At 45.9% G+C, this 12,597-nt stretch overlaps 1 protein-coding gene across 7 annotated transcripts; it reads left to right on the forward strand.

Annotated features, from left to right (window-relative positions):
* The first annotated feature begins 53 nt into the window (after positions 1-53).
* On the forward strand, positions 54-9,540 carry USP30 (ubiquitin specific peptidase 30). 7 transcript variants are annotated; one of them, XM_042442100.1, is made up of 11 exons: positions 54-721; positions 1,097-1,214; positions 1,849-1,958; positions 2,870-3,052; positions 3,690-3,793; positions 4,150-4,248; positions 5,293-5,335; positions 5,810-5,904; positions 6,630-6,689; positions 7,487-7,573; positions 8,768-9,536. In XM_042442100.1, the coding sequence occupies exons 3-11, from the start codon at positions 1,859-1,861 to the stop codon at positions 8,864-8,866; spliced, it is 870 nt and encodes a 289-aa protein (XP_042298034.1). In that variant the 5' UTR covers positions 54-721; positions 1,097-1,214; positions 1,849-1,858; the 3' UTR covers positions 8,867-9,536. The 7 variants fall into 7 exon arrangements, with proteins under 7 accessions (XP_042298034.1, XP_042298031.1, XP_042298029.1 ...); XM_042442097.1 differs by having other exon boundaries at positions 54-619; XM_042442095.1 differs by lacking the exon at positions 1,097-1,214 and having other exon boundaries at positions 8,768-9,537.
* The last annotated feature ends 3,057 nt before the right edge of the window (positions 9,541-12,597 follow it).

A 12,597-nucleotide genomic window follows, 5' to 3' on the forward strand; every position in this document is an offset into this window, starting at 1 on the left:
CCCCCACCTCGCCCCGCCCCCGGGCCCGCCTTCCCTCGGGCCCCCCGCCGCCCTGGCTTTTCCCGCCCACTGGAGGGCCTGGCTTGGCGCGTCCTCTCCGCCCCGAGGACTAGGCGCCTGGGCCAGCAGTGCCTGCCTTCCTTCCCCGGAGAAGGAGCAGCCTCCCAGCGCTCCATTGCCAGGCAATAGGCCGCCCCCTCCTTCCCTTCCCTTCCCTTCTCCTTTCGGGGACTTGGCTTGGGTTTTCCAGGTCAGCCCTGGCTCCTGCTCCTCCTTCTCCTCCCCCGAGGCTCTGGCACTGTCTGGGAAGGAAGGCCTTTCCCCGAACTACTGACGTCTGACTAAAGAAAGCTCCGCGGAGACTAGGCCGCCTTTGGCCTCGCTGGGGGGAAGGACTGCTGGAGGAGAGCTTGAGGCGCTTCCCTGCTGGCCCTGGCCTCCCTTCCCCGGAGGGTGCGGAACTTTGCGCTCGGGGCCCCGGGGGCCGGAGGGAGCCTCTTGGGCGGCGGACCCAGCCCTTGGCCAGGCCTTGCTCGGCCGTCCCTCTTCCGCTCGCGCCCTTGGTTCCGCCCAGAAGAGCCCTGCCTGCCTGCCTGCCTGCCTGGGATGCTGCGTCCAGGTCAGCCCCGCCGGGAGAGGCCTCCTCCTCCTCCTCCTCCCCCAGGCAGCCCCCTCAGGGCCGGATGCTGGGGGTCCTGGGAGTTGGCGCCCCCCAAGCAAGGTTTGCCAGCCTGGTTCTCCCTCCCGGCGGCCTCTCCGCCTTGGCGCCGGGGATTTTGGGCCTTGTCGAAGAGGGCCGCCTCCTCCTCCGCCCCGCAGTCGGAGAGGCTCTCGGCCTTGGCTCCTCGGGAGGCCTTGGCCTCCCAGAATCCCTTGCCCTTGGCTGGCTTTGCTTGGGCTTCTGGGAATTGTGAAGTCCTCTGGGTTCCACAAGCCCCAGCCTTTCAGCCTGGTCTGCCTGACTCCTCCTTCTCCCGGTCATTCTTAGGCTTTCCCCCGATTCAGGCCCTGTCTCAGGAGTTCAACTCTGGTTCTTCTTCTTATTATTATTATTATCATTATTGTGATGATTCCATTTATTTGTATATCACCATAGGCCTTACATAGCACTTTACAAAGGAGAGAAAGCAGCAGTCCGAAACAGAGACAAAAGCCTGCCTCCGGCGCGCAACCTAAAACCACAAGCAAAATTACAACATTAATAAAACCAGACTGTAAGAAAGTTAAAACAATATAATCAGAGTGTAAATTCATACAACTCACATGGTCATAAAATCAAGACAAAAAGTTGGAAGGCTTTCCTGAAGAGAAGAGCCTCTAATTTAGACTCTCCATATTCACTAGGGTTTGGGGCACAAGACCCCCCCCCCCGTGAACATGGACAAACCACAAATAACAACAACACCTCTCTAGGTCCTCCAATGCAACTCTATGGCCAACATCCGACAGACACTGACCATAGAACTGCATTGGAGGAGCTACAAAGGCCTAGTAGAGTCTCTTCTCTAGGAATCTCTGGGTCCTCCAGGGCAACTCTGTGGCCAACGTCTGACAGACACTGGCCATAGAACTGCGCTGGAGGAGCTACAAAGGCCTAGGAGAGTGTTCTCTCTAGGAGGAATCTCTAGGTCTTTCAGTGCAACTTTTAGTTCAAGTTGACCATAGAGTTGCGCCGGAGGACCTAGAGATTCCTAGAGAGAACATATTCCTCAAATCCGCAAATATGGAGGGAGGGAGGAGTGTACTTGAATTGACTTGCAGCTTTGTTTTGGAGAGTTTCATTTCAGGACTCTCAGGCAAAGAGACACCCGCTGCAACTCTTTCCCTGTTGTGCCTTTATGTTTTCAGAGCTCAAGTGATGAAGAACTGGGGCCTCCTTGGGGGTGTTGCGGCTGCCCTTGCTGCCAGCGCCTATGTCCTGTGGGGTCCCCTCTCGGAGCGGAAGAGGCGCCGGCACGGTAGGGCTATGCGCCTCAGAGGGAGAGAGAAACCAAATAGAGAGGGATGAGGGAGACAGGCTGAGGCTTCTTTTCCTGGCCTCCGCTGCTTCTCTCAGGAGACGTCTCAGTTGTCTCTTTGAGAGGGATGGATCATTCCTTTTTGCTGCTGTTTCATCTGGACCAACTGCTTTGGTTTAGAACCGCGGCTCCCCAACTTTAGACCTCCGTCTCCTTTGGGTTTTGGCTCCCATAAGCCCTTGCCAGCTTGGCCAAGAGTCAGGCACGCTAGGAGCTGAAGTCCAAAACATCTGGAAGGCCAACATTTAGGAAGCACTGGTTTTGCTCCCGACTCTCCCAAAATGGGAGACTGAGAGTGGCTTAGAATATGAGCTGAAATAAAATGGTGATGTGGTACAAAGGTTTCAAAAGCCTTAAGCCATCAATCCAATGAAAACGTTCCTTTAAAATCCAGAACGTAAGCAGCAGTGCACCCCTTTCGCATCCTTCCAGCCCAACAAAGGCTGAAGGCTTGTTTAAGCAAGAAGGCTGCTGACTGCTGGCAAAGAGAGAGCTCTGTCTCTGTGGCCCCACCAGACAAACTGGGGAAAATGGTGGGACTGGTGCCAAACCCTTGCCTTTGACAGTCCTACCTTTCAGGCAGGCTTAGATGGAGGGACATGGGCTTTTCGGAAGGATGGTCCTAAGCTGTAGAGGCTCACTGTTGTCAGGCCTAACCTCACCATCGGACTATTGCAGCGTGCTCCATAGAGTGTCCCCTTGGACTTCTTTGGGCCTGTGTAAAAGGTACCGCTCGTTCCAAGGAGAGATGGGAGAAATGGGAGCAAGGGAATCAGCCTGGAAAACCCAGCATCTTGCAAGATGGTTAGCCAGGATGTTAGGAGGACAGCGATGCCTGTGTCTTTCCCCAGGGCTGGTTCCAGGCCTGCTCAACCTGGGGAACACGTGCTTCATGAACTCCCTCCTCCAAGGGCTGTCGGCCTGTCCCTCCTTCATCCAGTGGCTGGAAGGCTTCACTGCCCAGTGCCAAGCCGGCCAGAGAGAAACTGCGGAGTGCCGGTCCTTGTCCTCGACGCTGCTGCACCTCCTGAAAGGTAGCAGTCCTCTTGTGGCATCTTGGCGGTTATAAAACGAGGCATTGTCTTTGTGAGAGCCGAGTCTTTGTAGATACTAACCCTAGGACTCATAATGGGGACCTGAAAGGCGCCTGTCCAACCACTGCTTAAAGACCTCTACGGACGGAGAGTCCTCCTCCCTCCAAGGCAGTCCTTTCTAGTTATCTTTTTTTTTTAATTGCATTGTTTCACGTGTTTTTAAATGTTCCAGTTGTGTTTGTGTGTATGTGGCAGGACAACGTGGGATGTGAATGCTGATGGATGGGATATTAAGATTTTGGAGCTTTTAGGCCATCTGCCAAAGCTGGGATGGGAACCTTGGGACCCTCTCGGCAGGGAAATGGGGAAGGCCAAAGGAAGGCAAACAGAAAATATGAGACATAGCCATATTAGTCTGGATCTCGTAGCACTTTGCCCCTTCCTCATGGCAACGCCTGTGCCTTCAGCAGCCCAAGCCAAGACCATCTGGAGGGCTGCAAGATTTCCAGCCCTCTGCCAAAGCCACACCAGCCTAAAGTGCTTTCTCTAACCTGACTTTAAGACTAGAAGTGAATGGATTCTTGTTCATTTTCTCCCCTGGTCTGCGTTGACTCACCTTTGTGCGCAATACTTCCAGCTTTGTCCGGCCAAGAGGCCACAGAAGACGACCTCCTGGACGCGAGCGGCTTGTTGGAGGTCTTAAGGATGTACCAATGGCACATCTCTTCCTTCGAAGAGCAGGTAGATACTAGAATTCCCATTTGGCACAACGTTAAAGAAACACACTGGTGAGGAAAAACAAGGCAGAGGCGTTTGGAAGTCTCCTTCTTTGGAGGTCTTTAAGCAAAGGCTGGATGACCATCTGTCAATGGGGATGCTTTGGCTGTGAGTTCCTGCATGGCAAAATGGGGTTGGACTGGATCAGGACCCTTCTTGGGGTCTCTCCCAACTCTCTGATTCCAAGAGGTTCTTCCTAATGGTTTATGTTCCTAGTGCCCCCTGGGCAAGCCTTGTCCTGCAGTCATGTGCAGCCTGGTTTCTTTATGAGATGGACTCAGCCTGGGGTTCAAGTTTTTCTGGCGCTATGTTTTTGACAGGATGCTCATGAGCTGTTCCACGTCCTTACCTCCTCATTGGAAGATGAAAGAGACTGTCAGCCGCGGGTCACGCATCTGTTTGATGTGTATGCGCTAGAGGTGAGCCTTGGAAGGACGCTGGAGGGTTTTGGAGGTCCTCAAAAGAAGACCTGACTTTTTAAAAGACTGACGTCCGACCCTAGTAGGTCTCTCTAGCTACAAGAAAGTCCACTTAGAATCATAGAGTCACTTAAACAATGTCAAATGCCCAAAATAATAGTTCAGATTGTGAAAGGTATTACACCGCTGAACAATTTAAACTTTGACTAACTGAAAAAGTGAAGGCGGCCTAAAACCACGTATTTGGATGAAACCTTTAGGTCCCAAACACTTTCATAAAAAGCCAGGTTTTCACTTGTACAAATTAAAACTTCACTTGTATGCTGCCTAGGGCAAAATAGAGGACTCAAGTGGCTTCTGTAGAAGAGCCTGGTCTTGGGCTAACGCTCCCATCATCCCCAGCCAACATGCTCCCTGTGTTTTGTTATCCTATGAGAACTACTTATTCCTTGAATCTGTGAACCACTTTGATCTCATTGGAAAAGCGGTATAGAAATAAAGATATTATTATTATTATTACTACTACTACTACTACTACTACTTTGGTCCATTTTTAAAAAAAACTACTGTTGCATTGAACTTTATAGTTTCTTAAACTGGAGGTTTGCTTGTAGCTGTACTGCCTTCCTTGCTATTTTTTAAGCTTAGTTTATGTTTAAAAGCCCTGGGCCTCTGTTTTAAGGAAAGAGCTTCACAGCCCAATCCTAAGTAAATCTACTCAGACTCACTGAGTTCAATGGGACTGACTTCCAGTACATGCATCTAGCAGTATTGCAATGCCGGCCGGGTGCATCCTGGGCGCAGTTACCTCCACTTTTGGTCCATTGAACTTATTGGGGGCTTACTTCTGAGTAAACTTGCAGGAGGTGCAAGTTCCCCTGCAGAAAACTAAAGCTGAGCTTCCTCCCATCCCTATTCTTTTCTTTTTCTTCACAGTGTTTCCATCTCCAAGCATGCAAATGTGAACGAGTGGAATGCCTTATGATATGCCAATTTTTTTATATATTAAACAAGCTTTATTTTCCCCCCATTTTGTTTGTGTAGCAACCAGAAATGCCACAAGAGCGAATACACTGCAGAACGAGAGGTAAAGGTAAAAAAAGATGTTCGTTTGACTTAGTGATATGCGAAGGGTGTTGTACCATTTTCAAAAGTTGATATAATATTATATATAAATATATATATATACTTTTAATTTTATTGTTTTATCTTAATATCTTTTAGTCGTGTAAACTGTACATTGACTTGTATCCGTTTAGTTGCATCGTTTTTAAATTACGATTATCCACTTGACCTTCTTTGACTAATCTTTGAATAAATTCTTCCTTTAATTAACTGATGATATATCTTAATTCAAAATACAGAATATACTCCTTTTCCTTATATGTTAGTCCAGATTCGCATTGTCACATAACTAGTCCCAGTTCTCGGGAAAGAGCAGGAGACAAATAAATATAATAATGATGTTAATAATAATAATAATAGTCTTACACTCTAGCAGTAAACTAGTGTTTGCTGATCCAACGTTGAGGCAGCGTGTCTTGTTTTTTGTGGTCCGCAGGGTCCTTGCATCCCTTGTCAAGCCACTGGAAGCTGCAGCACCCTTTTCATGGGAGGCTGACAAGCAACATGGTTTGCAAACATTGCAAGCATCACGTACGTATGCGCCTGTGCATGAGACGTTGAGCTGTCGGGGATGCTGTGATTGTGAGTTCCTGCATGGCAGATTGGGAGTTCCTGCATAGACAGGATGGCCCTTGGGGTCTCTTCCAACTCTATGGTTCTGTGCTGGGTACCTTCTAACTCTAGGATTCTGTGTATTCCTGCATGGCAGAATGGGGTTGGACTGGATGGCCTTTAGGGTCTCTTCCAACTCATAGAATCCTAGAGTTGGGAGAGACCCCAAGAAGGGCTCTGATCCAGTCCAACCCCATTCTGCCATGCAGGAACTCTCAGTCAAAGCATCCCCATTGACAGACGGCCATCCTTGGAGTTCTTTTTAAGATGAGGAATGCCAGGCCATAATGCCCAAACCTACCTAATGCCCAAATGCTTTTTCAGGTGGCCACGATCCTCTCCCTTTGGTTTTTCTGGGTTATTTTTTTTTGGGGGGGGGGGAAGTGGGTTCCCTCCTTCTAAATGGTTGCAATACTAAGACTTAGTGGATGGTGGCAAGAGCTTTAAAAGCCAAAATGTGGCCGATCTGGAATTTCTGGAATGCAGCCCCATAGCAAATCTCTAAGGATGCATCCGCACCCCAGTAATAATCCAGTTTGGCACCACTTGGACTGCTGTGGCTCCATGCTATGGAACTCTGGGAATGGTAGTTGTAGCACCAGAGTGGAGCCCCATTGGGACTTCATAAATTCCCTCTTTTTCAGAGTCCGCTCAGGTATGACACCTTTGACAGCCTTTCCTTGAGCATCCCTGCCGCCATGTGGGTAAGTCCTCCTCATTTGCTGGGTCCAAAGAAATCTCCAGAGATGATGATGATGATTACAATCCAAAGAAATCCTGGTGGTGGTGATGATGATTATTATTATAATGATGATGACGCAAATCGGGATGCAAATATATATTCTTATATATAAGTATACACATTTATTATGCACTCATTGCTCCATATTTGCGGCTTTGATATTTGCAGATCTGATTAGTCACAGATTTGAATAATATCTCCTCTCTAGGAATATCCAGGTCCTCCAGTACAACTCTATGGTCAACTTTAACCAAAAGTCGCACTGAAAGACCTAGAGATTCCTAGAAAGAACACTCCGCTAGGCCTTTGTAGCTTCTCCAGGGCAACTCTATGGTCAGTGTCTGTTGGACGTTGACCATAGAGTTGCACTGGAGGACCTATAGATTCCTAGGGAGGTGTCCTCTCTGGTAAAAATGTGGTGTTTTCGTTATTTGCGCTTTTTCCATATTCATGGGGTTCCTGTGCCCCTAATCCTAGTGTATATGGAGGGACAAGTGTGTATATATAAGATACATGAGATGATATTTATATATAAATATATAAGAATACACTTATATATATTCTTATGTATCTTATATATGTATATATATACACACACACATACTTAATTGTATTCTTATATATCTTACATGCTTACATATAAGTATATTCTTACATGCATATATATATATGTATGTATGTGTGTGTGTGTGTGTGTGTATATATATATATATATATATATCCCGCTGACTATTTTATTCTGCCTCCCTTTGTCCCTAGGGCCATCCCTTGACGTTGGACCACTGCCTCCATCATTTCATCTCCTCCGAGTCGGTCAAGAATGTCGTGTGTGACAATTGCACAAAGGTGTGTTGCTGTTAAGTCACTGCTGTCCAGTTGGTTTTGATTTATGCCAACAATTTACGGATTGAACCAGAGTAATGGCTGCAGCTGCACTGCAGAAATAATCCACTTTGACACCACTTTAAAACTTTAATATTATATATATATATATATATGTGTGTGTGTGTGTGTGTGTGTATATATATATATATATATATAATTTTTATATAATAATAATATATAATATTTTATTAATATCATTTTATCAATGTAAATATTGTAATATATACTGTTCCGGTGAGTTTTCTCATGCTGTGTCCAAAGTACAGCAGCTTCAGTGGAGTCATTTGTAATTACTATTTAATGAATATTTTTATTGTTTTATACAGCGTAGACATAACCAAATAGAACGCAACAAATTATGTAAACCAAAATTATTATTCCATTAACAGTTACTATTCCTTATGTTTGTCGTGCTGCATAAATGGAGCAAAGCGTCGCCTCTCAATCTGTCCCTCTTTTACATTAATACCAACATTCAAAATGGAAATACTGATATTTAATGTATTTAATGATAATGGATCGATGCCATCCTTTCCTTATCTCAGGGTGCCCTCTAGTGGTGGCATGGTGCAACTAAGCCACCTCTTTAAAAGTACAATTTTTGAACATTTTAGAGGGAAAATGTGTGTTTCCAGTGGTTTTTAATCTTTATTGGAAAGGACATTTTAATTGTTTTTAACTGTTTCTTATCTTGTCTGCAATCATATTCCTTAATTGTTATTTTTTAGCTTCTGTAGGTGAATAATTTGATCATTTATAATTGATCATTTACAATCACATTTGCGGCTTTGGCTTTTGTAGGTTTGATTATTTGCGTGTCTGATTAATACGTTCTCTCTAGGAACTTCATATTGACCATATTTTGGAATAATTGAAATTTAATTATTATTAGGTTAAAAATTATAGTTTAATTAAAAGATATAGCCGTGTCAGTCTGCAGAATCAGTGCGCGGGGAGATCTTAATGCATTGGAGGGAAGTGGACCGAAGCCTAGGAAAGTGCATGCAGCCAATTTCGTCATTTCAGTGGGTCTCAAAGGCACGACAAGAGCTCTCTATTTAATTAATAGTTGAATTAATTAGAGCTCAGCTATCCCCAGATAAATAGCTCGACCTGTAAAATGCTTTTCTTTTTCTCTTTGCTTTCCCTTTTCAGATCCAAAGGGCCAAAGGGACGGAGCCTGGGCACTTCGTGGAGAACCAGCGGACCACCTTTGTGAAGCAGCTGAAGCTGGGGAAAGTAAGACCTAGATAATAATAATAATAATAATAATAATAATAATAAGGTTTTTTCAAGTACACTGGACCCAAGCCATGACTTTATAGTTTCCATATCCATGCTATAAGGTCCCATCTATGCTAGAAGGCAGAATAGAGTCAGGCATAATGCAGGGATGCTACCATGCATTCATCCTTTTAGTCGAGAGCAACGTTTTTGGCTGACCCTATTCTTTCTCTGTTTGGGTTCAGTGGAGACTAAACGTTCCTGGAGACTAAATCTATCAATGTCCAGCCAGGATGGCTTGCTATCCCTTCCACTTTCAGAGAGTAGCGGATGATGGAGGATGCAATTGTGCTCCTTGTAAAACAATCCGACAATCTGACAAAGCCAACATTCTGGTATGGACAATTCAATGGACACCTGGCCAACTCAATTGACCTGAAATCGCTAAAGGATGGATAGATGAGAGAATAGGAGTTAGTGTTTCTGGGACAGATTATTATTATTATTATTTATTTATTTATTTACAGTATTTATACCCCGCCCTTCAGCCCTAAAGGCTCTCAGAGCAGGTTACAATTATTAAGATTACAAGATTAAGCTCTTGCCTTTCACCAGGGGATGGTTCTTTCTTTCTTTCTTTCTTTCTTTCTTTCTTTCTTTTTGTAAGAGTTAGAGTATGGTACATTGACCCCTGGATAAGTCAACTCAGGTTTTTGAGGTCAATTTTTTGACTAAACTTTCTGGATCCTATACATATCTACAAATGTGTTACCCCCTTTTTTGTTGTTGTAATTTTTTTTTTTGGATGGCGCACAGGCAGGATTTGTAATATTCCATGTGGTCTCCCTCCAATAATCCTTCCTTTTTTTTTGGTTGGAAGAGAGGATCCCAGTGCCATCACAGTCCCACCGCCTTTCTTTCGTCATTCGGAACTCTCAATCCAAAGCATTCCCAATAGATGGCCCGCCCAGCCATCCACATCTGTTTAAGTGGTGGAGAGGCCATGACTCCTCGCTCTCATGGTGGACATAACCAAGTTTGGGTTTGTTTGCTTGTTTTTGTGAGAAGAAAAAATTGGGCTTTGTGGCAGGCGCAAAAAGACCTTTAGAAGTTGAAGCGTCAGCTCCTGCTGGCCTGCTGGTGCCGTCACTTCCTTAACAACACAAACATACATCCAGTTACATTACAACACTCCAGTGGTTCTGGTGCCAACACAGAGAGAGCCTCGCCTATCTGCCCCTCGTACACAACATTAGCACAAAACAAAAAAACGCCACTCCTTATAAGATTCAACAAGGATAGTGCAGTGGAGCCCTGCAACTACCGAAAACAAACCCACCCTACACAACCATTGGTTTTTCCCATCCTGCAAAGGATCCCCCACACCCAAACCTGTTTCGGGGGGCACTGGTGCCATTGGTTCACAGAATTTGGAATGAAAGGGGAGACCGGTTTAATGAATATAAGTTTCAGCCCATCAAAATTAATTTAATTCAATTCCCACCCGATCGGCTGGTGAGCAGTCTCTTTAATTCCCCCTCTCTCTCCCGTCCTGTCAACGAGAAGCCCCAAACCTTCATCTATCACGTTGTGACCTGCAAGTGCCCTGTCAGGAGTCTCATGCAAATTTCCGGCCCGAGCTAGGTATTATAATCAGTTGCAAATTTTTCTTCTTTTTGTTGTTCTAAATAGAGCATTTTCCCCTTGTGACTTCATATTCTCAATAGTGATTTTCTTTCTTTCGCTGGCTGGTCTATTGCCTCATCTTCTTTTCCTCTCTGACGATTGGCTTATTGCCAATTTCAGGGGGCTTGCAGAGAGGAGCAGAGAAAATCCCTTGGCTTGACTCCTGCTGTCCTCTGAAACTCTCTGGCTTGCGGTGGGGCCAGAGATGCCGAGGAGAAAGTTTCCCCATGATTCTGCCATTTTTTCCTCACTGTCCCGGCCCCTAAACGGGCGGCAAGGGTTTGTGGAGAACAGAGACAGGGAGGGATAACGCATCCCACTCCCTCTTCCCAAACCCCTCACCATCGTCTCTTCACACGCTCCCATGTCTGCAATGTTGCAGAAATCGACCTCCTCCTGTGCTTCCATCCACCATGAAAGGGAGCAGCTTTGGGAGAGAGGGAGCAGTCATTGTGCAAAGCCAAAGACCTTCTGCCCTTTCTTCCATCCTGGAGCCTTGCCATTTTAAAGTCGTTTTCATTCTTCCAAGGCTGTATAGTCAGAAGGGCAGAGCAACAGCAACACATCCCAAGGTCTTCCCTCTCTAAGCCAGGCTCCCTGTTGAGCTGGCAGACCTGAGCTAGGGAAGCCTGGGGTTAAGGATGCCCTTCACCCATGGTCTCAGGGTCCTCTGCCATAGCCACCACCACGGGAAGGGGGTAAAGGCCAGAGAGAGGAGAAGAAGAAGGCCAAGAAACTCTCAAAACCGTTTCGTAGAAAGGAAAAACTTTGCTGGCCGCCGAAGAGAACATCCTGCTAGGAGCACTAGCAAACAAGACTGAGGCTCAGGGGGCTAGCTCCTCCCTATATAGGGGCCGGTCTTTTGTTTATTGTCCCTGCCTACAGGAGCAAAAGGAGGAGCTAAACCCAGATTACAGGAGGACAGGACCCTCTCTGCTGGGAAATGCAAGGGCCCAACACATTTTCCTCCTACGCCTGGACTTCCGGGGACTTACAGTCTTTGTGCCTGGCACGGCCAGGGTTGCGTGCCGGCCAGGGCGTTGCTCTCTCCCGGGAGCAGTGCTTGTTAGACATCCATTGACCAGGAACTCGCCAAACTGGACGTGTTCATTGTGTTTCAGAGCACGCCGTGGTTGGAACAGCTCAGCCTTGCAAAATGGATAGCAGAGCACTGGGGGAGCTGCAAGGCAAAATGGCAACCTCTTCATGCCCAACAAAATTGAATTCAATACGGGAACAAAATGTATAGGCATAGGAATGCATAATGCCTAGATATAGGAATGGGGGACACTGGGCTGAACGAGATTTAATACTGTGAAAGGGATCTGGAGTCCCAATAGCCAACTTTGAATGTGAATCAAAAGTGCGATGCGACAGCTAACCAGGCCAATGTGATTTTAGGCTGCATCAATAAAATATAGTGTCTAGATCAAGGGAACTAATGTGTCCTCTATTCTATGATTCTATGATGTATAAAGTGAGAAGATGGGGCCTTCCGGTCGCCAGCACACACACCACAAAGAGATGGGCGGGGGCTTTCCTAAACAGGACTTCCAAAGACCGGGAGCGGTGTGTAGCATCCTAGATATGGCCACAAGTTTCCCCCAAGATGCCGTGTGTTGGTGGTTTTCCCCCAACATTTGTATGGGTTTTGTATATACTTTTGTACAATGGGGACCAGTGGTGACCGTTGGGGTTTGGTCCCAGGACCCTCAGGTGGATAACAAAATCCATGGAGGCTCCAAGTCCCATTAATAATAATAATAATATAATTATTATTATTAGTAGTATTATTATATTATTATATTTTCCCGCCTCTCTCAGGTGGATCAGGCAGGATTACAGCCATAAAATGCATACAAAACATATAAATAAAACACAATACCACTAATAATTACTTTAAAAACGCACACTATTAGTCAAGATGCACAAGCAAAATAGCGTCCCTTAATATATAAAATGGCAAAATCAAGGTTTTGCAATTTGGAATTTACACTTTGTCGGGAATACTTTCAAGTGGCAGATGCTTGAATCCATGGGTAAAAAAATCCGTGGATAGGAAGAGGCCAACTGTT

The sequence above is a fragment of the Sceloporus undulatus genome, chromosome 10, assembly GCF_019175285.1.
Source record: "Sceloporus undulatus isolate JIND9_A2432 ecotype Alabama chromosome 10, SceUnd_v1.1, whole genome shotgun sequence".
In the NCBI taxonomy this organism is placed as follows: domain Eukaryota; kingdom Metazoa; phylum Chordata; class Lepidosauria; order Squamata; family Phrynosomatidae; genus Sceloporus; species Sceloporus undulatus.